General features: G+C 55.1%; 1 protein-coding gene across 50 annotated transcripts in view; it reads left to right on the top strand.

The window, feature by feature from the left end:
• RIMBP2 (RIMS binding protein 2) overlaps positions 1 to 26456 on the top strand; it is a 221612-nt gene that overhangs the window by 142107 nt on the left and 53049 nt on the right. For 46 of the 50 annotated variants that reach the window (XM_072722620.1, XM_026017062.2, XM_072722625.1 and 43 more), the window contains 2 exons: positions 11452 to 11556; positions 19492 to 19542. In XM_072722620.1, the coding sequence (XP_072578721.1) occupies positions 11455 to 11556; positions 19492 to 19542 (153 nt within the window). In that variant the 5' untranslated portion in view covers positions 11452 to 11454. Of the gene's footprint in view, positions 1 to 11451; positions 11557 to 19491; positions 19543 to 20860; positions 21007 to 26456 lie in introns of those variants that run through there. The other 4 variants (XM_072722618.1, XM_072722654.1, XM_072722637.1 and 1 more) reach the window with 1 other exon arrangement.

Below are 26456 nucleotides of genomic sequence, written 5' to 3' on the forward strand. Positions count from 1 at the left end.
TTCCGCTGGATCAGGGGCTGCCGGGTAACTCGGCACTTGAATAGCCGGAAGAGTGTGACCCACATGCTGATTCGAAGAGGACATGAGTTTGCCTCCGACACTCCCCAGGGCTGCTGTGACTGGCCTGGTGAGAGACCCACGGAAACCCACACCTAAGGACATGCTTGGTCATTCGACAATATTTTGTGAGCACCTGATATGTGCCAAACACTCCAGGTGCTGGACCAAAGTGACCTAAGTTCACACCCTTGATTCACATGAAGTTATTTGTTTTATTTTTATTTTTTAAAAAAGATTTTATTTATTTATTCATGAGAGACACACAGAGAGAGGCAGAGACACAGGCAGAGGGAGAAGCAGGCTCCCTGTGGGACTTGATCCTGGATCCTGGGATCACACCCTGAGCCAAAGGTAGATGCTCAACCGCTGAGCCACCCAGGCGTCCCTTATACCAAGTTCATAAGCAAATCAGTGTCAGGTGGCGACAAGTACAAAAGACAAAGATGGCTTTGTATGCAGCACTTGGGGAAGACCTCATTGATGGTGTGACCTTGGTGGGGGTAACTGGGTGGAGGGAGGGAGGGAGTGTGCAGAGCAAGCAGAGGCTGAGGCAGGGGTAAGTCCCTGACATGTCTGAGGAACAGGGAGAGGTCTAGGAAGCAGATGAGGTCAGGAAGATGGGGGGGGGGGGGGAGTCAGGAAAGTTCAGATCTTAAAGGCTGAACCACACTGGCCTCCCTCTACTGCCTCCTGCAGGCATGCTCCATCCACCCCAGGGCCTTTGCACATGCCATGCCTGTTGTCTGATTGCTTTTGTCCCAGTCACCCTCCAGGAGACAGTAAGTGCCACGTGGACAGGTCCTATATTTTTTCTGCTTATCGATATATGTGCCACACAGGCATAGAAAAACCACGTAATAAATGTGGGCTGAGTGGCAGACAGGCACAGAATATTCTTAAGTCTGCCTAGTGGAACCAGTCTCTTCCAAGCAACCTGCTCACAATAGCTGCTCAGCTTTCCGGAGGCCTTCAGATGTGACCTACCTGAATTATCCCCTAGAGCCCATTTTCCACACTGCAGCCACAGCCACATTGGTAAAATAAAACAAAAGTGCTGCTTACACCTAGCAATTGCTTCTTATTGCAGAGAGATTAAAATCTGAACTCTTAGCACAGGACCCCACACTGTGTCCCCCACCTTTACCCCCACTTCCACCCTGAGCCCTGTCACCCTGTGCCCAGCCACAGTGGCTTTCTCTTTCTGGAACATGCAGCACCTGTTTCTACCGCAAGGCCTTTGCACTTACGGTTTGGAAGGCTGTTTCCCTCAGCAGCAGTTTGTCCCTGTCTTGGTTGCATGTCACTTCCCTGGCAATACCTCTTCCGACCCTCTATCTCTCTCTCTTTAAAGATTTTATTTATTTATTCATGAGAGACACACAGAGAGAGGCAGAGACACAGGCAGAGGGAGAAGCAGGCTCCATGCAGGGACCCTGATGAGGGACTAGATCCCAGGACCCCGGGGTCATGAGCTGAGCCAAAGGCAGACGCGCTTTACCACTGAGCCACCCAAGCGCCCCTCTTCCGACCCTCTCATCCGCAGGAGCCGCTGTCCTGCCTGTCATCACCGCAGTGTCGGATTCCATTCTCTTCAAAGATGCCCATTTTATTCGTTTTTTTTTTTTTTTCACTTGTGTATTGTTTGTTTTCCCTACAAAATGTAAGATCCCCGAGACAGACTGTTTCGGTGCCTAGGACAGGAGGTGGCATACGGTGGGCACCCAGTAAATACCCACCAACGGAGTAGATTAGGAACTGAGCAGATCATGCAGGGTGAGCAGTGAGAGGCCGGGGACGGCCGCTGTGGCCACCATTGCCCACGCTCTCTGCGGGGAATGACCACTCAGGTGAAGGTCTGCGGCTGCGGTTGCTCACTGGGGTTTGCACAAGCTCTGCACACACCCAGCTCAAATCAGAAGCCGCCTCCTCCCAGCACAGAGTGTATCCCCGAGGACAAAGTGCTGGAGTGTTCACGGTTCCTGGCGTGTACATGGCCCGGCTAGGGGACCCCATGCCGACCTCCAGGCCTCCAAACTCAGTGGTCCAGGCACATGTGTCTGACCTGGTGACAAGATGGAGCAAGCGGAACAGACTTTCTCTCCAATGTCTCAGACTCAAAAATTCTGCGGGATGGCCTGAGTGTTTTCCATGTGGACCTCCTGTTGCCAGGAACACAGGCGTCCTAGGTCCTGGGCATCATACCAGCTCCCGTGGAGAGGAGAAGTCACTCAGGACTTCTCAGTCACTGCGTCCTCCTTCTGCTCTGTTTCCTTGCTCCGGATCAGGAAGGCAGTGCTGTTTGTAAGACAGAACAGGTGGCTATCTGTGGTTTAGGACAGGAGGAGAGCCCTGGCCAGGGACAGTGGCCTGCCCAAAACACTCCACCTGGACATCGCTGATGAAGCAGACAGGAGCCGATGGGCGCGGCCACTGTCCCCTGGTGGCCCAAGGACAGCTCCTGGTGACAAGGCCATAGTCCTGGAGGAGAGTGGGGTGCGGTGGGGTGACCATGTCCCCCACATTCACATCAGCTCAGAGCCTGAGTGTGACCTTGTCCGGAAAGAAGGCCTGCAGGTAGGATGGAGTGAGACCAGGCCCCACGAGAGGGGGCATGGCTTGGTCTGGAGACTTGGAGACTCAGACGCCAGACCATGGGGGCACAGATGGGAAGTTATGCAGCCGGAGATTGGCAAGGGGTGCTAGGGACCAGCAGGCAGAGGGACCCTGCCCTCAGCCCCAGAGGGAGCCCAGCCCACCCACAACACCTGACCACAGGCCTTGCCAGCAAGACTGCGGAGGGAGGCTGGGTGTTACCTGGCCTTTTTGGGACCGTCCTGTCATTGAGCCTCTGAGTGCCCCCGGTTCCGCATGCACCATGCCAGCGACCCTGTGCCAGCTGCCTGCCTCCCAGCACCCTGTACCTGTGCCAGGCTTGGAAGTTCACTCAGGTACATGGAGACGGCCTTGATTAAGCACACTTGGCGCGTTATATTTTGTGATTCAAAGGGAAAGGGAGAAAAAAAAAAAACCATCAGGACCAGGGTCTATTCTCATAATTCAACAGATCAGTCCATTTAAATGCAGACAATCTAAGGCTAATTTTGTTAATGAACAACTGATTATCTGGGAACAACTGATTATCTGGGTTTAATAAGTGACTCTCACGGTAACAATTAATCTCCCTTTATCTGCGGGGCCTTCCCTGTGCCTGCCCTCTCCTCATACCTTTGCACAGAAATATAGCCCTGTGCTGCCAAGTGCAGATCTGCCCGCTGCCAGTCTCGGTGGTAACTAATGTTTGTGGCTCATTTTCTCTGTTCTGGACTCAGGCTCTGGTAACACCCTCTGGGGCTTTCTGCACCATGAAAGTCATGTTGAGGGCTCCGTCTCCAGCCAAACCCTTGATGGGCCTGATCCAAGCCACGATAGTGTCGTCTCAGTGTTCAGATCCGAGCCAGACGCAGGAAATTTGCTGCTCTGGAAGCTGCCCTGGCTGCCCCCACCTCTGCAGGGAGAGGCTTTGCATGAGGCTGCATGCAGGCTGGTTGCCGGCTGGTGCCGTGGGACCCACACGCATCCTGCTCTGCACCGGGCAGAAGGGCGGCACCGGGTCTCGTCCTGAGACTCGGACCCTCACCCCCTCCACCGTGGAGTTGACAGTTTTCTCTCCAGGGCAGGGCTGTTGAGTCCCTCGCTCTCTGCTGGGTCCTGAGCCAGCTCATCCAAAATCCAAGCTGCTGAACACGCTGGGTGTTCCACTTTGTGGTCATCAGGAGCATGTGAGTGAAAACAGCAGCGGGGTGCGGGGCCCCTCCGTCAGATTGAAATGCATTTGGGAGGGGCAGCAGGGAGCAGGTGCACCCGGACGGCCCTTCTGGGTCCTGGTCCTGCCCATTCCCGTGTGGCGCGTGTGCACCCTCCGTCCGGGAGCCTACCCAGACACGCGATGCCCCAGTACACGCTCTCCACGTGTTGGGCCGCAGCCTCCGCACTGGCAGACTCAGGCGCAGCACTCGCCAGGCGCGGAGTGAGTGTGCTTCGGTTCAGCCTGCAATCGTCCCTGGTGGCCAAAGTGTGCACCCAAGTGAGGGCTTCAGTGGGTCATCCCGGGGGTGCAATGGACCATGGAGAGGGATTGGACCTGCCCCTTTCCCGTACCTCTTCCCACCCACTCCCACGCACCCCTGCACCACAGACACACACACCACGCCGGCCCCTGCCTCCCTGAGCTTCCCCCAACCTTTACTTGACGGGCTCCTTGTCATCATATGGGTCTCGGCCAAATGCCATGTCCCTCACCAGCTTGAGTAGAGTGTCCACTACATCCTTCCCCACCTTGTGTATCCCCCTGCCTCGCCATCTTCCTGTGTTGGTCCCTGAAGCTTGCATTCGTTTGCTAGAGCCTCTTTATTTCCTGCCCCCCCCCCCCCCTCCGCAGAACGTAAGCTTCACCGGGATGAAATTAATCTTTCACTTGTTCATTATTCTGTTGCAAGCATCCAAGCATCCGGCACAGAATAAGTGTTCTGCAGTGGTGTTTGGCTACATGACAGCACGTGTCCAGAATGTAAACTGCATTTCAGCCCAAGCCTGTAGTTCCTAAGATAAGAAGCCAAGGCTTATTGCTTCCCCATTTCCCTGTCACCGGGCTGCTGCATCCAGAGGCGTGTGATCACTCCTCCATTGTCCTGGCCATCCCATCCATGGCCTTCCTCCATCCTTCCTGGCACTTGCTTCAGTCCTTGCTCCCACAGGACCTTTGCACATACCATCCCCTCTGCCTAGAATGCCCTGCCCATCCTGCTTCTAACCAACTCCTGCTCATTCCCAAAACTTCCACTCACTGGTCACCTCCCCAGGACTCATCTATTCATGAGTCACAACTCTCATCACTGAGAGCTTCTCCATGATTTTTATGGCATATAGAGATGTAATTGTACCCACGACAACCACTACAGAAACAGGGGAAGTAAAGATACGGCATTGTGGTCGTGTTTGTGTGTTCCACGTAGAGAGGCAAGTTACAATTCTGAGTAGATTACTTAAATTTAAACATGTATATTGAGATCCCTGAGGCAACCACTAAAAATTGGGTACAAATTTATAGCCCAACACTCAGTAGATACACTAAAATAAAATGCTAAGAACTGGGCACCTGGGGGGTTCAGTCGGTGAAGCGTCCTGTGACGCTTAGGTGATCCCATGATTAGCTGATCCCATGATCAGCTTAGGTCATGATCCTGGGGTCCTGGGATCGAGTCCCGAGTCAGGGTTCCTGCTCAACAGGGTGGAGTGGGGATCTGCTTCTTCCTCTGTCCATCCCCCATTCTCATGCTCTCTCTCTCTCTCAAATAAATAAATCAAAAAAATCTTATATAAAAAAAGTAGTGCTAGGGATCCCTGGGTGGCGCAGCAGTTTGGCGCCTGCCTTTGGCCCAGGGCGCGATCCTGGAGACCCGGGATCAAATCCCACGTCGGGCTCCCGGTGCATGGAGCCTGCTTCTCCCTCTGCCTATGTCTCTGCCTCTCTCTCTCTCTCTCTCTGTGTGTGTGTGACCATCATAAATAAATAAAAATTAAAAAAAAAGTAGTGCTAAAAACCATTTAGACAATCCCAAAAAAGGCAGGAAAGGGAAATTGGAACAGGAAAGGGACAGAAAAAAAACCCCCCAAAACCCCAAAACAGAAAACAGATAATAAGACGGTGCACTTAGGACTCACCGATAATTGCATTAAGCAATTCTGGGCAGGTCACTTTGAAAATCATATCCTGCTTGGTCCTTGCAACGACCTTGGGAAGGGAGGCTCCTCTCTCTGTTTGGCAGATGAGCACACTGCCCAGGGAGGGCAGGAAGGCCTGTGAGCACCTTCTGACGGTCTGTGCCCTCCGCCCCGGCCGCCGCGGGGGCCGCCCGGCTCCAGGAGGAGGGGTCTGAAGGACGGCATAGCCTGAGCACCCTGTCCTGTGTCTCTGCCTCCGCTGGGGAGTCCACGGGAGGAAGGACAGATTGGGAGTCAGGGAGGCTCGCAGATGTCATCCCACGGGCTCCCAGCTTCCTAATTCTCTTCGGTGTGAGAAATCAGACGCTCTGGCCAAGATACGTCTCTGCTTCCAGAATGCACATGGCCCAGTTTTCGTGCTAATTCTCGTTATGAATGAACCTGACTTGCATGGATGGGGCGAGAAGTCACAAGGACGCGGAGGACAGACCAACCCCTCGCAACGCCTCCTCTTCCCCGTGTCTGAGGACGTGAGCTTGGTCGGCGCTGGGATTCTTGCCACCAGATGTGGCGTGTAAGGAAATTGTGTGCAGAGATGCTCTGCTATTGCCACCGCGCATACCGGAGCCCAGGAACGTGCCACTAACCGCGTCGCCAATAACTCCTAATGAGAGAAATTATTTTTTCCTTCATTTCTTTGCTCAGGCAGGGCCGGATCCAAAGCAGAAGACAAATCCTCCTTTGATCCACCTGTGAGGAGATAATGCAATTTGCTCCATGCGTGAGCGCTCTAACATCTGAGCTTTCCCGGGGAAGCGGCATCTTGACATTTGCAGGCCACTTAAGAGCTGGGGCTGTGGCTGACATCCAGATATAAATGTCGCCGGTTTAAAAATAAATCCCGCCACAGGCAGAGCGTTTTAGACAGGAGTTCTTGCCGCGGTGCCTGATCCTTCGTGCTTTTGTGATGTGAAATGTTCCTGCGGAATGGGGCCTGTGCCCTCGGCATTGGGAAGCTCTCTGTGAAAGGAGGTAAAGCCAAACATTAGGAATTTGGTGGGATTTTGTCTTTGGGTGAAAGCCAAGGGTTTCCAAGCTCTCTGTGAGAACATGTGGGTCCCCGGCGCTCCCAGGGACAGCCTGAATCACAAAGACTTGAGAAATGATAAGAATGACGGTGTGAGTCCCCTCCCAGGATAATGCAGGCTGCCCTTTATTGCCCTGGCCGCATGGCACGCACTCCACATCGTGGCCAAGGATGGAGGGTATCTAGCGGCCCGGGAGCTTCAGAGACACCACGCGACAGGGTCTCACACGGAGAGACCTTGTCGTGCAGGAAGCCTGCGTATAGGTGCATCCCACATGTATGAGAAGCCTCCTGCAGGGCAGGGAGATGACAGAGTGAAGGGCTGTGAGCACAGGTCAGGGAGCTGGGCAAGTCCTTGCTGCATCACTTCCTGGCTGGGCAACCTTGGGCAGTTTACGTAACTTCCTTGGTTGCCTTCTCTATAGACGGGAGTAAAAACGTGCCTGCCCCCAAGGTTGTTGTGAAGATTCAGTGAGTCATGTGTATGAAATGCTTAGCACAACCATCCTTCTACGACTTGTGTTTAGGTGAGGTTGAGGATGCTGGTGTCTGGGGCTGGGAAGACCTTGCCAGCAGCCTGCTTACAGGACAAGATTATAGGGCTATCACCTCCAATGAGCGCATCTACAATGTGCTGTGGCCCCACATGCGGCATCAGGTGCTCCCACACAGATTTGTGGTTTACCGGTCACCCCCCTCCTTCCACTTGACCCTGAGCTCAGCCCCTTGCTCCTTCCTGGGCTGGAAGGTCCCAGTGAGGTTAAAGTGTGGCCTCCGTGTACGTCCTCTGGACTGGCCATCAGCCTGGAGTTTCAGGCTGGTTGCTGGTTCTGTGGGACTCCTGGGTCTCCAGCTCCACACATCATGGTCACCCTGTGGGGAAGGGGATCTCTTGCCGGTGACTTTGAGCTTGGGATTTGTTTGCCTGAGCAATGGAGAGACATGGCACCTGGTATCTACCAAGGCCCCCTGATATGACTCTTGTGGTAAACCAAGCACCCTGACCCCATCCACCCCTGCCTCCCTGATCAGTTTATGCTCTTTCTGCTGCTAAGAAGGTGTCAATCATTTCTGCAAAGCTCCTTTGACTCTCTTACCCCAAACAGGGCATTGAAACAGCCCCAAAGCTGCCGTGATCCACTAGCTGTCTCTTTATTTTGAGAAGTAAGATGAAAAAATTGTGAACTTTCAGTGCATGATGTAAGACATGGAATAAATTTTGTGGCAGCCATAAATGGTGTTGAAAAATATTTTATTTTATTTTATTTTTTAATTTTTTTTATTATTATTTATGATAGTCATACAGAGAGAGAGAGAGAGAGAGGCAGAGACACAGGCAGAGGGAGAAGCAGGCTCCATGCACCGGGAGCCTGACGTGGGATTTGATCCCGGGTCTCCAGGATTGCGCCCTGGGCCAAAGGCAGGCGCCAAACCGCTGCGCCACCCAGGGATCCCCGAAAAATATTTTAGTTTGAACAAGTTGGGTTAAAGTTCATAGAAACCTATGTCAAATAGTTTGAAGGAAAAAAAGAAGAAAGTCATTGGTTGATAAAGTGGGATAGATGAGAGCTAGGTTGGGCTTCAGGCATGGCTGAATCAAGGTGCTCAGATGATATCATCAAGAATAATCTCTCTTCAGGGCACCTGGGTGGCTCAGTTTGTTAAGTGTCCGACTCTTGATCTCAGCTCAGGTCTTGATCTGCCATCCACAATTCAGTCTGAGTCTGGAGGCCTGAGATTTGGGGGCTGATTATAAGTCCTGGCCTGAGTCTGAAAGCCTGAGAACAAGGAAACAGGTGTCCAAGGGCAGGAGAGGATGGAGGTGTCTCAGTTCAGGCCCAGAGGGTGTGCCTTTTGCCACCTCTTTTTCCTTCAAATCCTGGTGAAGTGGATGGGGGCCACCCACATGGGGGATAGCTACTCCTTTCTCCTTCCACCCACTCAAATGCCATTGTCTCCTGTAAACCCCTCCCAGATGCACCCAGAAATACCACTTCCCTAGCTCCCTGGGGACCCCTACTCTATCAGGTAGACATATAAAGGCATGTGGGTGACTTCCATCCTAGAGCGTGACCCTGGCCATTTCTGGGGGCGGGGGGTCCTGTTGGGGGCAGGGAGACCACCTGTGTCACCTGGCGGTGGCAGATACAGAAGACTGTGTTGCACTTGGAAGCACTTTGCAAAGCTCTGGATGTTGAGTGAGAAAGGACATGGGGACTGAGGAAGACAGCTAGCTCCTTGGCTGGAGGAGTTGTGTAGATGTTTGGTGCCCATGCTGAGATGGACAGGCTGGGGAGGAAGTGGTTTGGGAGAGGAAATCCAGACCTCAATTTTGGACAGGCTGAATTTGAGATTCCTCCTACCATACGTGGAGAGGGTGAGTGGGCAGGTGGCTATGAACAAAGAGGTAAGGATTCAATTTGGAAGCATGAGTGTATAAATGGCAGTTGTAGCTGTGATGTGGGATATCAGCCTGGGAAAGACTACAGCAGAGCAAGAGACCCCCGTGTCGTGTCAAGAGACCACGCAGGTAGGGAGCCGGGCAGGACCCGGGCTTCTGGGCAGGCACGGGGTGTGCCTGTACAGGAATGGCTGTAGGTGCAGAGGTGCAAAGGATGAGTCCCTGGAGCACGAGGTGGCCGTGGCTGGATGGTCCCTAGCTTCCCTGTCACCCAGGGGGATGTCAGACAGGGGGTGTCAGCTGAGTGCTGGGAGAAGCCAGATAGCAGAGTGGGCAGTGAGGATGTGGACGTGGCCAGTGGAGACGCCTCCGGGCCATGTGACTGGGAAGGGCACCAAGTGCAGGGACAGCAGCAGGCTGGGGGCAGGGGACGGTTTGAAGGGACAGGTGGGGTGTGAGCTCCCGAGAATCTGTCCTCCCTGCTACGGCATCACAGCCTTGAGCAGCGTACCCCACTAGGGGCGCGTACTTGTACACACATGTCCATAGGACTGTTTCCTCAGCCCCCAAAATTCTGGAGCCAGTGGTTTCCATCCATCTGGCCTGTAAGTCCAGGTGAGGAACCCATGGAGGGTCTGCTACCCTGCGACAGCCCTGCAGCCCCGAAGCCTGTGGCGGCACACTTGGACCATCTCCCTGTCCAGTCCGTGTTTCTAATAAATCCTTGTAAGGAAAATAGTTTCCTCCTTCCCTAATAGCTTCCTTCCTGAAGCTAAATAAAGAGTACACAGGCTGTATTCAGCAGTGCCCACTTCCAAAATAAACAGAAGCACAGAAATTAGCCGGAACAATAGCGTAATTAGACAGCTGCGTGATTGTTCATGCAAACCAGGTTGCCTCTCAGAGCCTGAAAGCGCAGATCTGCCTGCAGCGGATTTTCACGGTGGAGAAGGCGGTTGGCAGGAGGCCTCAGGCAGCAAAGGTCAGCAAGCAAGCAGACCCCGACTCTGACGCCTGCCGCTCTGGGAAAGGCTTCCACGCTAGGTGGCCTCATTCGGCTTCTCTGGGTCTGCTGCCCACGGCCAGCGGTGACCGCAGCGCCGGGCTGCCGGCGTCAGATGAGGCAGCGCACACACTGGTGGGTGCTTGGTGCGCAATGGGTGCTCCGTAAACAGGAGCATGGCCTCTTCCTCGCATCTTACGGGTGCTGTGGTCCAAGCCACTGGGCTCGCTCTGCAGGCTCCTCTACCCCTGTGCATGCGGAGCCGCACTGGAGTGGGCTTAGGGTGCTGTGCTGTGCAACATGCTCCGGGCCTCTGTGGCCACTCGGGTCTCATGCTCAGGGTGAGAGGTGACACAGCACTTCATAGGACCTGGGCACCACTCCAACATGTGAGACATTCAGAACACCTGCACGAAGCAAGTGCCGATTCATAATTAACAATCAACAACAGTTATCTGGCATATTGGGAGAGTGGCTAATAATACCAATAACTAATTCATCCAGGGGGAGAAAGTGAAGCATGGAGAGGTTAAGTCACCAACTGGTCCAAGGTCAGCATTGGGATTTGAACCCAGGGAGGTGTGGCTCTGCCCTATACTGCCCCAAAATGCCAGAGGTGCGTCTCCACTGTCACCGTGGTATCTGTGCCATACCCACACGCACCTGCCGGGAATCCTTACAAAGGCCAGCCGCTGGAAAGAGGCCAGTGTGGTTGGAGCAGAGTGCCAGCAGACAGCACCAAAGCCTGAGATTCAGAGGCTTCATCGAGCCTGACTCGAATCTGGGTCAGCCACTTGCCAGCTGAGTGATGAGCCAGGAGAACCTCCCTGTGCCTCAGTTTCCCCATTATAGTGCCTGCCTCCTGGGTGAACGGGAGGATTGCAGAACTTAAATCACCCTAAAAGGCTTGGAACAATACCCACTACGGAGGTAAGGATCCATAACCTGTGACTGTCACTTGCTCAAGGCTGGGGGAACTGACGGGAGAGAGAGTTCTCCTTGCACAAGGGCCTCTGGTTCTGCTCAAATGCTCAGGGTGTTTGAGATACCAGAGGTGGAAGACTTGTTGGCATCAGGGCTCTGGGAGGCAGGGGAGAGAAGGTGGTGAGAGCCAGAGCATCCTGCAGGGCCCCCACACAGGACTCCCGGGTCTCCCCTGACCTCGCCCTGTCCTCCCAGCATATGCGAGAGGCTGCAGAGCGGCGGCAGCAGCTGGAACTGGAGCATGAGCAAGCCCTGGCTGTCCTCCACGCCAAACAGCAGGAGATCGAGCTTCTGCAGAAGGTGAGCGGTGGGCACGGGGGTGGGGCAGGGGTGTGGAGGGAGGAGGTGGTGGGGGCTGTGCACCCAGCTCCCCTGAATAACCCACGTCCCTGGGCTCAACGGCAAACACTTGGAGGCTCCAGCACACGGTGCTGGCGGGCTTGTAGGGAGAGCACACTCCTGTGGCCACAGCGGGGTGTCAGCCACTTCAGCCTTGGAGGCAAGCAACCTGCCAGCATTGATGAAAATTTAAACGCTCATGTATCTTGATTTGCAACCTTCCATTCTGGAAAAATTGCCCTGCAAGAACCTCAGGAGCTGGTTCAAAATGACTTGGGTTTTGTTTTCTTTGTTCTTTAGGGGTTTTGGGGGTTGTTTATTCAGTGCTGGTGTGTGGGTTGGGGGTGGGGATTGGGGTTAAGCTGGATGCCCACCCAAGGTGGGGGTATAAATTGGGGTGCATCTGTATGAGACCAGGACAGCATCATCGAAAGGAATAATTTTGGTTTATGTCTGCTGTACTGGGGAGATTTTCATGATGTAGTGTTAAGTGAGCAAAGCACCTCTCAGGGCAATATTTGCAGCATGATGTCGTGGGCGAGGGAAGCCAGGGAGAGAGAGGAAAGAGGAAAGAGAAGCAGAGATTTAGAAACAAGGACTGAGCAGCTCAGGGGACATATCCCCGTGGCGCCCATGGTGGTGGTGGTGCTGGGGTCTGAGAACACTGCCCCCAGCCGCAATTTGTCAACAGCCCTGGTCCTCTCCTGCCTCTCTTCACCTGGGATTTGGGTCCAGATGTGGTTCTCATTTCCTTCCTGAGTCCTACCTGGGGGCCACTCCTCCCCAGAAGGCAGCCGGCACCTCCAGCCAGAGCCTTCCTGGTCTGGGTGACAGGTGCATGGCAGCCTGAGGGGGGGCCCTCCTGAGATAGGCTGGCTGACTGGCAGCGCAGGCGGCTCCTCCCGCATCTGGGTGGCCCTCCACCCAGCCCACCTCTTCTCCAGGCCTCTCATCCTGAAACAAAGAGCTGGGGCCATGTGCCCACCTGGCTGGGGGTGGGCGTCTGCTGGCACGGCCCCTTCCCCTGTGGAGTTTGGGAACAGCTTTGCACCCGGTGGAGAACTTCCTGGTCTGCTTCTCTACTGGTTTGTCGAGACCATGCGTCCAGGATAGATGTCATTAAGCCCGTGCTGATGGGGACTGTCCGGCCTTGTTACCTGCCAGGATGCGCCGACTGGCACAGCGAGAAGCGATGTTTCATTGGATGTTATCCAGAAAGGATATTGCTTGCTGGAGTCCAGACAGAGCCACTGCTCGTCTCTCAGCCACCGTGTGGAAGGGGCTTCCGGTGCCCGGACACGGCCGCTGGGCACCTGCGCCCGCTCCCTGCAGCCCCGGAGCCAGCCTCCCTGGCCCTGCACCTCCCAGGCAGAGAGGAAGCCTGGCGAAATACGAATTCCGTGCCGAAGGGGTGGCAGGTCGATGTTTCTCAGCAGAGCATTCTCCAGGAGCCTGGAGTTTTATTGACAAAGCATCTGATGCCAGGAAGGTGCACCAGAGCCAATTCTGTCATTCAGCCTTTTCTGTGCTTCATCCAATTTCTCTCTCCCTTCCCTGCATTCATCATGGTCTCTATTTTGGACAAACTGATGCTTAATCAGAGGCAGGAGCAGAGGGAGAGAAACTAGTGCAAAACCAGTGTGCCAATGTTGTAATTGCTTAGAGCTCTGATTTTTTAACAAAGTACTCGAAGAGGAATATTGAACTTTGACATATTTCCATTTGATTTTCACCGTGGAGGGCCAGCATGCTACACTTGCTGATTTGATCATTCATTCATTCATTCATTCATTCATTCAACAAATGTTGGCTGTGTGCTACCTGTGTGTCAGCCACTCGGGATTGTTCCAGAAGGGGGGCCCAGTGGCGGGGAGATGGCCTGTGCCCACGTGGAGAGTAAGCTCCCCCCTACCCCCACAGAGGGAGGGAGAACTGAGTTCACATCATGCAGGTGCCATGAGGGGGTGGGACAGAATGAAGTGATAGGTTGATGAGGGCAGGAATCCAGACCCCGCAAGCTTAAGGGAGTGGCAGGCATGGGTCATGCAAGTGCTCTGGTCCCTGGCACCCTGGGAAGGAGGCCCTTAGAGGGATGCAGACTGTGCTGGCAGGCAGGAGATGCGTCCCAGGGAGATGGCGCCCAGCCCTCTGCAGGCTGTCGGAAGGAGCTTGATCTCGTTCCCAGGGAACAGGAAGCCACTGGGAGGCTGAAACGGGCTTAACAAGGTGTGATGCTCATTCTTCGAGCATCACGCTGGGGATTGATCTGCAGAGGGGCAGGGAGGCCTGGGGTCTTGGCCTAGGGCAACGGCTGCAGTGGGGAGAAGTAAGTAGATGCATCCCAGGACAGATCAGGAGGCTGAGCTGTCTGCTTGGGGGCTGTGGTGGGAGGAGCAGAGGTGGGGCATGCCAGGAGGGGAAGTCCAGGCTGACTCTGGGCCTCCCAGCCCTTGAGCATCGAGCATCGGTGTGGACCTGGAGGATGGGAACATCGCTGCAGCTGGCATGGTCCTGGATTGGCTGACTGCCACCCACATCGGTGCATGGGAGGCAGGGAAGCCTCCAAGCCACAAGTGGAGGGACATCAGTTGGCTCTCAGGAGACCTACTGTCCCATGTTTTCACTTTTTGGAGAAAAGACAGTGGACAGGGGCATTTTCTTTCCACATAAACACTGCAGAGCAGCACAGACCTGTGGACGGGCTGGGGCAGTATGGGGTGGGGGGCATTAGGGCCGGGAGCTCGCTGGGTAATGCGTGCTGGGAAGAGCTGAGGAAACAAATGGCATCTTTATCCTAAAAGAAGCCAGGTACTTACTGGGCTCTGGGGACGGTTTTTAATGGAACCTTCTCACTTCAAGCCTGTTACGAGCCTAGGAAGTAGGAACTGTCATCATCCATTTCCGAATCAAGGACGCTAAACCCCAGACTCATTAAGTAACTTGCCAAATGCCACTCGGCTGGCGAGCAGCACAAAGTGAATTTGCACTGAACCTGTGAGGCCAGGATGCTGCACTATAAGGCTCGGGGCTGACCAGAATCTGGCCCTCGCCCCCCTACCACAATAAAAGTTCCAGAACTCTCTGAGGTCCAAAGCGGAGTCTCACGGCACAGCAGAGGGCTTATCTCTGAGAGCTACATGTTCTCTCTGGCTACAGCTCTCAGGCTCCTTGCTTGCACTCCAGTGGGACCCCCGTCCTCATCTTGCCCATGTAGTGGCTCTTATTACCACCCAGGTGTGGACATCATGCCAAGGGCTGCTCCCTGTCCTCATCCTCTCTAACTCACACAGTTTGGGTGGTAGAGCTCCAGGACGCCACCCTTTCCAGTACCTTTCCTTCCACGCAGATTCCGCATAAGCATCACAGGTGTTCCCCAGGACTCGGTCCATGAGCCACATCTCTCCGTCGACACTGGCTCCCATGGCGACCTCATCTGGTCCTGTGGGTCTAAATACCATCTGGATACCTGCCACACCTCTAGCTCCCCATGCTGGATTGTGAACCCACTTCTTTCATCCAGGCTTCCACTTGACATCTCGACACCAGCTCCAAGTTGAAGGGTGTCCTCAGCCACATCTGTGCATCACCTGTCCCTGGAGTTCTTGGGACCCACCTCCTGGGAGCTCCCTTTATACCTGTCTGTACTTCGTTGGATTGTCCGTGTCCTGGAGCCTGCAGTGTCCCTGTCTTGATGAACAGCAGGTGTTAGGGAGGGAGGCGTATACTTTCCCTCTAAATTGCAGGCAGTGCTTGCAGGCGCTTCCGTGCTTCAGCTTCCTGTTGGGCTGCCCTGAGGAAGTGAGGGCCTCACACCTCCGCTGCCAGGGTCCCGGGCCCCAAGTTTTCCCTGGGGTGCCTCTCTCTCCCCAGAAGATCACTCCTCTACCCAATATGGTGCTTGAGAGAAGCAAATGGAAACATTTGTTGAATTAAGGAAAGAAAGATCAAAATTCCCAAGGCTGTTCTAACGGAAATCAAGGTAAAATGAGGCTGTCCAGCTAGCCGGTAGCTCTGGTAGCTGGGTGGTTGTGGCATCGAAAGATACAGAAGGGACACCTGGGTGGCTCAGTGGTTGAGCATCTGCCTTTGGCTCAGGGCATGGTCCTGGAGTCCCAGGGTTGAGTCCCGCATCAGGCTTCCTGCATGGAGCCTGCTTCTCCTTCTGTGTTTCTGCCTCTCTCTCTCTCTCATTAATAAATGGGTTAAATCTTTAAAAAATAAAGATACAGAAGACAGCCAAGCAGGGTGCAGGGCTATCTGTGGGCCACCAGGGCCATCGGTGGTCCCATGGGACCTGCCTCGTGGAAATCAGGGAACCAAGAGCTCTGTCCAGAATCCTCGTCTTCATTCATTCAACAAACAAGTCAACAGTTACGGAGCACTTCGTGTTGGTCACATTCTGGGGGCTGGTGGCATGGTGCCGAGTGAGGCCCTGGACAGTAACAATCAGGCAGCGACCCTGTGAACGTTTGTTCTATGTGTGGAAAGCCCAGGGCCTGGTGCCCGGGATGCTTGCTCACGGACTCAGCTCCAGCCTCCCTGCCTCCTCCTGTCCTGCCACCCTGGCCTCCATGCCTGGACCACACCAAATCTTCCCGCTCTTGGATCTTTGCCCAGGATGCCTGGTCCCCCAATAACGGCAGGGCTGGCTTACTTTGTCACTAAGGCCCCTGGTGTGCCACCCTTCCTGGGAGGGGCCCCACTCCCTGCTCCGCATCCTCTAGCACACCACCCTGCGGATGGTGCTGTTTGCTCATCGATTTGCCTGTGATCTGTCCCCAGAGAACCGTGTCTACACACGGAGAACACGGCCCCATATGCAGCAGGTGCTTGGCAAACACTAACGAAGAGGCATCGAGAGCCTGGGACAAGGAAAGGGGTGTGGCAAGCAGCCATCAATAGACTTGGTGGTGGTCTCAACCGGTGATGAATTCTAGGCAGTATTCCGTGAACGGCTGTCGCAGGAGTCACGAAGACACAGCTCCGCCCTCCCCACGGCCTGTGGCCGCCAGTACCCCGCAGGTCAGGCTCCCACACCCTGGTGCCTCCTCTCTGAACGACCAGTGGCTAGAGCCTGGCTGCTCCGCAGCTCCAGACTTCCAGCTCCATGTGCCAGCTACATCCTTGCCTGGTGACAGTAGCTGTGATGATAAGCTAAGGGTGTTTCCAAATTTAAAATTCGTCTGCAGCCCTGACTGACTTTCCTGTGGCTCAGAGTTCCTCCCATGGGGGAAGTGACTGCCTTCAGGGTTAGGGCTGTCACGGAGCCCGAGCCACCATGCACATCATGATCGCTGCTCTGCCTCCATTTCAGATCCTTCTTGTGGATGTTGTGTGCAGATAGTAGGAGACTGCGGACCGACCTCGTGTTCATTCAGTGGAGAATCTGCCCTAGTTCCGTGTGCTTCTACCACGCATGCCTGGGGTACCGGGTGTCCAGTCGGTGGCTCCCTCAGCTCTGACATGAGGCCCCTTGCAGCCCCCACAATGCTGTTGCCCTGCCGCATCCTCACCAGCACCCGCAAGCCCCAGCCAGTCGCCAAGGAGACTGAGCACTAGGTGCAGGGCCCGTCGCAGCCAGGTTTCCGGACCTCGGCACCAAGTCTGCCAGCATGTCTGCACCCCTGTGCCCTGCTGGAAACTGCCACGTGAGCAGCCCTGGTGACCGACCGCCGTGGATGCTCCGTCTCCCAGATGACAGCCCCCTCCCCTGACGGTGGGACTCTGTGCCCCTGACAGCCATGGGCCCTCTCAAGCATCACCGTGTGCTCTGTGTGGGAAATCGTGCCTGCATGAAGGTCACAGCTGCCCCCACAAGTTAGCCATGGCCCCCAAACGAGCTTCGCGTAAGCTGTTGCTTAGACGTGGCAAGAATTCAGCGCTGACAATTCTGTTAATTTTAACAATCTATTCTGATTGCCCAAATGGCCCAGCTTGCAAGTAGCCTGTGAAAACCAGCTCCTGCTTTTCTCCTGAAGCCAGAAACCGAGTCATTACCACAAACTTGGCCGAGTTCTCATGGCTCGCTTTGGGTTTTTGTCGTTGTTGTTTTTCATCCTGCCAGTTGGAAACTATCTTTGACTCAAGTGGCTCAATGGTGGTGTTATTTATACAATCCCCGCACGTCCTCTGGGTGGCTGTCTTTTCTTCCCCTGGTTCTGTTATTTATTGTCGGTCTCATTTCTGCTTTGAAAGGAACGATTTTAAGCACTTAAAGATTGCACTGAATTCAAGAGAGGCGTAATGGATCTGGCATTCTGTCTGCTTCCCAGCTCTGGAGCCCCTCGGAGAGCTGCGCCCGCAGGACGTGTGCCGGTGAACTCTGCAGGGACCCCAGGCTCCCCGTGCGTGGGCCAAGCCGGGTGAGCAGAGCTCCCGCCGCCTCCCGAGGGGCTGCAGTGTGGGCAGCCCATCCCGACCTGCTCTCTTGGCGCTGAGAGGCCGTGCTCCTCCAGAGCGGAGAAGTCTAGATGTAGATCTCAGCCCAGCACATGGATGCTTCGTGAGTGCTTCAAACTCCAAGAGGCAGGTGCCCTGCAGTCAGGAGATAAACCTCTCCAAAAACCTGCGTCTCAGTGTCTCTGGGAACATCTGTGAAGCCACTGAAACCAGTGCAAGGGGGTGTCTGTCCACGTGGCCACACAGGCAAGCTTTCCTTCTCGGCTTGGGACTCAGCCTCAGGCTCTCTCGGAACCTCAGTGCCTCCAGCTTTAAAACAGGAAGTGGTGTGTTCTCCAAGAGCTGATGCTTGTGTTCAGTAGGACTCTTGGTTTCAAGGGACAGAAAATAGGAAAAGGGAATTTTGTGCACACAGCTGAAATGGGCTTCAGGTGTGGCTAGATCCAGCACGCTCCTGCCTTTGCTCCCCGGTGTATTGGCTGCACTTTTGACCGTCAGGTGGAGGCGGCTCCAGCCTCATCCCTCATGGTGGCAGGATGGCTGCGGCACTCCAAACTGTCCTCCACTCAGGCTTGGGTCCCAAAGGCAGGGGTTGTCTGTCCCCTCTCCCCTAGTACTCCTGCAAAGCTGTAGCCAGGCTTCAAGCCCACCTGTAAACCAACCACTGAGAGTTTGGAGCTGGTCTCATTCATCAGGATGAGGCTGGGTCTCCAGAGCCCTTGGGGCTCTTCCCAGGAGAGGAGGCCACAGAGGCCAGGTGGGCCAGGTCACAGTGCCAGCCCTCGGTTGCGGAGACCAAGGGATGATAATGTTGCATTTCCTTTTTGTGTGAACTCACCATGTGCTTGAACAACAGCCATCCTGAGAGGCTGGTTTGGTGAAACTTGGAATATTTCTTATTCTATAGAGCAGGTGGCTTTGCTTCAAGTAATTTGAAGAGGGTTGCCCCTCTCACCCCCCACCCCTGCCACAGGCTGAGCAGCTGAGCACCTGTCAGATGCTTGGGGCTCCCATCTTGGGCTCTCCTTGGGGCCCTGGGCAATCACAGCTGACCTTCAGCTACTTGGTGGTTGAGTGCATGGCGGCGTCTTGTTTCCCAAGCAGCTAAGGGTAGCTGGGGAGACGATCAGTGATCCCTCCACCGCCCCGGGTTTCCGGGAGCTTTGTCAAGCTCTTCTCCCAGCCTCCTTGTGCGTGTGACTGCCTCTCTCCCGAGGATCAGGGTCTCTGCATCATGCTCTGTCGCATTCCCACCCCGTCTATCCCATTGCTGCCAAGTCAGGGCATGATTTCCCATTTTACAAAGAGTGTCCCAGCCGGCCAGTATTCATTTCTTGTTTGCCCAAAGGGGAGAGAAATGAGAACTGATCTAGATCCTCAGAATGGGGTGCTTCCTAGGGGGCTAAAAATCAGAGACCCATGCCCCGACTTGATCTGATTCTTTTCTCCATCCCTTGCTTTAAATGTTTACTCTTCTCTCTTTTTATCATAAAAAAGGCTCAGGTTGAAGCTAAGAAGGAACATGAAGGCGCTGTCCAGCTGCTAGAGGTAAGTGCTGGAGCTCCACCCACTGGCTGTTGGGGCAGTGAGGTCAGCGCTGCCTTCGCGCCTCATGCGAGTGGGCAACACTCGTGAGTGCCCAATGGGCACTGGCCACGATCACTACTCGCCCATACATCCGCACAGAGGCCAAGGCATGTCCCCAGGCTGCAGAGTCCGCCCTGGGGCCTCACATGGGACCCGCTCTACACTGAGGGCTCCTCCTGGATGGCAAGCAAGGAGGATGAGGCCACTGCCTTGCACAGGAATGAGGAGAAAGCGTGTGTGTGTGTGTGTGGGGGGGGGGCGTTCCTGTGGGCACCCCGCCAGCAGAGGAACCCTGCAGGGTGCATTTTCAGAGACAGCACTGATGTGGGGGAAACATTTGGCAGGTGGCATCTGGGGAGTCGTTTGCAGAATTAGAGGGGGGCTGACATCGGGAACTGGAGTGGTGCCACTGCCATAGCACCACCCCCAGGGAGCACAGTCACTCGGGGTGGTGAGGGGGGCCCAGTCTACCCCTGGTGACTGAGGAAGGGGCTCCTCAGGGAAGTGGCACCAGTCTCACCAGCTTAGGGTCCTTGGAGGCGTGACCACACCTCTGTCCCCGCACTCGCAGCCTCATGCCTCCTCGTGAGTGGACGGACTAGCAGGTCTTCATGGAGCTCACAGGCTCACCCCCAGGCCCTGGCCACCTGCACGGTTCGTGCATAATAAAAGGCCATAATGAGCACCCAGGGCTTCTCCCCATCCACAGACAGAGACCAGGCAGTTACCACCCCTTCCTTACAGACACAGGTGGGGGTGGCCCTGCATGGCCTCCACTCAGGCCTGCCACCCACAGATATGGGGTGTAGTTGCCCCTTCATGGCCTTTGTCCCTAGGCCTTTGTCCCTAGGGGCATAGCAGCCATGGAAACAGAGTGTGTGCCTCTCTTAATTCTCTTATGTTGCCTTTTAACATCTATTCCTCCCGCAGGGAAAGGTTCCACCATTATCATCATATATATTAGAATTGATTTTTTGAGAGCATCCATTAGCTAATGAATATCTGGAGGGGTGAGTGTGATGAATGGCAGGGGGGACATCTACCACCTGAGGGAATGGCAACAGGGCCCCAGAAGTCCATGCTTCTCCCTGAAAAATAACCCCCCGCCCCGCCTGAACTGCCCTCACCCCCGTTCGGACATCTGCTGGCTGCAAGCGCATTTCCTTTCTCCATCACCTGAAGCCTGTTGCTGTGATGTGTCTTGTTCTAATCCACCTCCCGAGCCACCGCCGGGGTCCCATGACCCCAGTGCTGGGGGTGTTGGTGCATGCATTGGCAGGTGGTTGCATCGAGATGTGCTTTGGGTTGAACAAGTGGAGAAGGCAGTGCTGACGTGCTGAGAATCCTGTGTCTTCTCTTATTTACATCTTCCTGTGGTTGTGTCTTGCTTTGCGCTTCACCCAGAACACCTTGGACGGCATGCAGGTACTACGGGCTCACGCCTCCCCACACCCGTGTGCCGGGCGGTGCCTTCCCTTGTGCATGGGGCAGCCACAAGGGACCACCCAGGGTCCCTGGGCCCGCTCAACCCACCTCTTGTCCCGAAGCCGGCAGCCCGAGGTGCTTCCTTGACATACTGGGGGTGGGGGCTCCCGGGGGCATGCAGGAGCTCCCCGGCAGGAGGTGCTGCTCTCTGGGCGCCAGCACACAAGCTCTGTCCTTGCAAGTGTTGAGCAGGTCCAGTGAACCCGGTCTCCTGTTTCCTGCCATGGCCCTAAGGGTTGGGGGGGTGGACCGCCCCGAACCCTGATGACCGCTGGGGGCGGGGGGCGATGTGAGAATTGGTGGGACTGATTCTGTCCTCGTGCCAGCCACGTGCCCACGGGCCTGGAGCCCAGGATACAGCCAGTCTATCGGTCATCGGGATTTGACACTGGCCCCGAATGTTCCAGCTTTGTGTTTGTGTCTGCTGTGTGTGCTGCTGGGGCCCCTCCCGCAGGTGAGGGCGGCGGCCTTCCTCCCTGTTGACAGGCCACTGCCCTTCTCACTAACCCGTGGGGCAAGAGGAACAGCATTGTACCTCTGAGCAGGGTTTTGAGTGTTTTCCAAAACTCTGAGTTTGATAGAGTATTCACAGAAGGGATGATTTTCCCACTTTGGGGATGAGTGGTTCTCAAAGTGGAGTTCCCAGACCAGTAGTGTCAGTATCACCCAGGAGCTTGCTAGACATGCAGGTCCTTGGGTCCTGCCCAACCTGTGGCGTGGGAAGGTCTGGGGGAGGGACCCAGAAGCCAGAGAAGACCCAGCCCCCAAACCTGGGGGGCAGTTGTGATGCAGCTGCTGTCTGGGAAGCATTGTTCAGTATCCGTGAGGCTAGTCTGGGGAAGGAGGGCATATGGACAAGCCAGCCCCCTGGAGTCATGGCCAACCCATGGCTCAGCATCCTAGTGAGCTGAGCCTCCCCTTTCCACCCTCACTTGCATTGGAAGTGCCAGCGAGGAGCATCAGCAGCTGCCATGCACTTTTGGGAATGTGTTCGTGTTCTGGAGGGTGCTGTGCGTCCCACATGGCACACTGGTGACTCCCCTTAGTCAGGTGCTGTCCTGAGTGGAAGAGCCGCCACCTGCCCATCAAGACTAGCATGGGATGCCTCAGCAATCATGCGACACCAAACCCTCTCCAAATAGCCTTACACACAGAGCCTGTTCTGTGGGGGTCCCTAGGCCCTGATTTCTGGGGAGTGAATGGCCAGGATGTTTGAGGGATAAGAGGAGGGGAGTGGTCTCCATTCCAGGTCAGGACACATGCAGAGTGCACCCACGGAATAATCTGGGCTAGCTTTGGGGCATCAGGAATGAGCTGAAGATGAGCAGAGCTTTTCCAGAATCAAGACAGAGCACTCTCTGGTCAGTAAATGGAAGAGCGAAGAGCAGGTACTTTCAGGTCAACTGCTTCCCTGGCACTTTACAAGGGAGCAGTTTCAAGACCAAGAAGCAAGAGAACATTTTTAAATTAATAATAGTAATGACAATCCAATGACCGTAACAGTAGGGTTCCTTGAACACCCACTTTGTGCCAGGCGCTGTCCTAAGGGTGCATCTAGGGATGTTCAGGACACAGTGCACATATGTCATTTAATCTCCACAATGGCCCAGAGGAAACCGAAGCTCGGGTTAACTGACTCGCCCAAAGCAAGCTGGTAAAAGTCAAAGTCTGTACTCAAACCCCAGGAGTTTGGTGCCAGAGGCCAAAGCTTCAGCTGCTGCTTTGTAGCCAGCTTTCCTCGACTTCAGCGTTCTGTCCCCCCAGGAGGTGGGGTCAGCTCTCCTGCTGACAAAACCACAGCAAGAGTTGAATTGTGGATGAGTTCACATGGTGGCAAGACTCAGAAGTGCAGCACTCCCACTCGATGGCTCACACCTCGTGGTCGCTGTCCACCAGGCACTGGACTCGTGTGTCGGATTTAATCCGTAGAACCATCCCAGGAGGTTGCTACCATCATCATCCTCTTCCTGGATTGGAAGTCAAGCACAGAGACTTGAGTCACTTGCCTGGGGATACACAGCTCACTAGAGTAGAGCCAGGCCCCGAGGGCAGGAGGGCCACGGGGTAGTGCTGTCTGAGGCCGCTGAGGAAAGATGCAGGGCAGCAATGCCTGCATGTGGGGTCGGGAGGTGGCCGGCTCTGGGGGTGGTTGCAGGGGAGAGCCCCGTGACGTGCTTGCTCTACCCACTGTCAGTGCCGCGTGCTTTGCGTGTGTTTTGGCTGCTTTGTGGCTTGTTCTTCAGGCACATTCCCAGCACCTTGTCCCATTGCCGCCAGCTTGCTGGCCGTCCACTCCAGGACGCTCGTCACAGCCAGGAAGGAACCCTCGCGGGCTCCTTGCATCCCTGGGTCTCATTTGGCGAGACTTGCAAGAGCAGACAGCATACCCCTGACCTAGACAGGTACAGGGTCGTCTTGAGGTGGGCCTGGTGTCCACACTGCATTGTGACTGACCTGCGTTGAGTCCCATCCCTTCCTCCATAAAAGTACTAAAAATCATATTTTACATATACCCGCCTGGATGTAAAGAGGAATATAGTTCACGCTGGGTTTTTTATTATTATATCTTTTTCGTTTCTGATTTTAAAGGAAACTAAAATGAAAGCATTTGCATGGGTCCCTAGACGTACCAGCCGCGTGTTGCTGGGCCTAAGGGGGGGAGTTGCCCTGCTGGGCTGGAGTTAGGGTACAGGACACCACGCGGGCTGGAGTTAGGGTACAGGACACCACGCGGCAAACAAGTGTGCATGGGTGTGAGTGAGCGCATGGAGGAGGAGGACACGTGCTTGGCCCTATCAGGAAGATGAACCTGTTTCCCAGGTCCGTTCGTAAGGTGGGGCTCAGATCACAGCCTCACCCCGAACATAGAAAGGTCGTTTCTCATTAGTGATGTCTGCTGCAGATCTGGGACATCCTCCGAGAATGCCCTCCGGGATGACATGGGATCCAGGCTCCCTGCATCTGGTGACCATGGTGTCTGGTGCACGGGGCTTCCCAGGGACTGCAGCAGGGGCAGCTCCATCCTGCTCTGCTGTGTCACCTGTGCCCTGGCCAGAGCTGGGCGCTTCACCGCAGGAAGAGCTGGAAAGTGTGGTCTCCCTGGGCCCAGGGGATGAAACCCAATGTGGTTGGCCCAAGGCATCATCCCCACCCATCTGGATTCTAGAATCCTTACAGGACAACATGATTTTGATACTGAAGTGTGGCTGAGTAGCAGCCAAGTTGAGGGCCTGAGAAGTAGACCCATAAAGATGTATAATTAATGTTTTACATCCCACGTGTCTTAGGAAGCCTCTTTAGACCCTTGGGGAATTGTGGGGGCCGTGGGGGTCTCGGCCCCTCCTCCCCGGGAATAGCCCTAGCTTCCCCATCCCCCTGAGGCTTTGCTGGGAGATGAGGTGATTGGGGACAGGGAAGCCACGCATGCCTCGATGTTTGGGCTCCCAAACATTAGGCTGCCCCAGGACTGAGCCCCGCTCCAGCTCTGTGTTCCAGAGGCTGTCTGCCCCCTGGCTGTTGGCGCCCCAAAGGCGATACAGAATTTCTCAGGTCCCACCCATGGCCGGTGCTTATCTGCACACGTCATACTGATGTGACAAGGGCACATCTGTCCAGAAGCAGGGAAACTCTGACGACCCAGACTCACAAGCTTAGAATTCATGGTTGTTTAAGTTGGGCAGTTGGATAAACATTGAATCATATGAACAAAGCAAACATTTAAAACACTCATGCTTTAATGGTGCTGGACCCATACATGTGATTGAATGAAAATGTCAACTAAAGAGAAATCTACACTTTCCAGATTCTCCCCTTGGCTACAGTATTGTTCCATTTCATTCTCAAGGCCACATTGTCCTGCAAAGATTCTGGAGTTCAGAGCAATTATGTATAAAGATCCTGGAGCTCCGCCTGTTGGGATGAATTTACATGGATTTTCTTGGGTGCTGTCTAGTTGCCGGTAGGGTCCAGCACCGATAGGAGTATTAAGCTGGCAGTGGAGGGCATTCCTTAGCTGGGGGTCACCATGAAAAGGACACGGAGTGTCCCTGTTAATGACGAAATGTAGGGAGTCCTGATGCACTTGCATGAGCTCACAGGTGCTCTCACAGTTTGCTGAAAACAGATGTCCGGTCATCGGCGGGGGGGCATGCAGGAACTTGGGTGTCTGAGTCACTAGGATGGCACCGCTCGCCCTCCCCAGCAGTGTCTGTGCTGCAGCTTTGCCCACAGAGGGTGGAAGACTGTCACTCCTGCTAGTGGAGCCCCTCGCCTATGCTGTCCCCGACCTCACCCCAGGGTCTGACTTTGCAATTCCCCATTGGGTTCTAGAAGACATGTTTCACCTTGTGCTTTGGTGAAGACAGTGAGGCCCACTGAGGCAGCAGGACTTGCCTCCAGGTCCCCAGTTAGTGAGTAGGGGACCCGGGATCAGAGCCAGCTCAGAGCCTGGAGTCAGAGAGGCCTGGGTTTGTCTGGCCCCTACCTGGGTATGTGAGCCTGGCTTCCATGCATCTTGGCTGCACTCTGTCATGGGTTCATCTCACCTTACCCTGTGGGCCCCCTGAGCATCAGTGATGGTGCATAGAGACCCCCCCCCCTGCCCCAACAGTGCCCAGCACACAGCAGGTGGACAGCCCAGGGTACGCAGAATCCCAGTCCTTGCTTGCACATCAGGACGCAGCATGGAGTGTTACTCCCAGGCGCTCCTACGTGGGTGGCCCAGCCTGCCCGGGCCCTGGCTCTTCCTGCTGCCCTCATTACTCTCAGCGGCTCCACGGCCTCAGCCTGCCCTGCTGGACACTGGTAACAGGGCATCGCACTCCATACCACGGCGGCTCTCCTTTACGAAGCCCGAAAGTCAGATGTGGAATACTGGGTGGCGGAGCCTGAACTGCTGGCAGTCACTCCTAGGATGTGTTTTCCTTCGTCTCTATAAACACCCATGACCAAATCTGCAAGTCTCCGTGCTTCTTCCAGGGATGGTTTACTTGCCAGATGACTGTGCCATCTGTTCCTGCCACGGTCAGAGCACAGCTGCTCTGCACGCCACCCACTACCGATGACTGCAGGTGGCTAGCTCCCTGGGGGGCCACCTAGCTGGGAGGTGACACTGCTCCGGATCCTGAAATAAATGCTGATGTTCAAATAAGCCAGCCAGGAAGATCGGCGGGTCGCTGGACACCATTCCCCCTGCTGGTGACTCGGGGACCACCAGGGCCAGCACCCGGCTACCGGGCCCACATCAGCCACCCCGGCCTCAACCCCTGCAGCCAGACCAGGGGACCATACTGCTGGAGGAGAGCCTGCCTCTCTTTCACAAGGCAGAAAGCCTGTGAGGTTTCCTTCTGTCCCTAGCTCTCATCAACTTCTTGCTCCCCCACCACTGAGAC

The sequence above is a fragment of the Vulpes vulpes genome, chromosome 10, assembly GCF_048418805.1.
Source record: "Vulpes vulpes isolate BD-2025 chromosome 10, VulVul3, whole genome shotgun sequence".
Lineage (NCBI taxonomy): Eukaryota > Metazoa > Chordata > Mammalia > Carnivora > Canidae > Vulpes > Vulpes vulpes.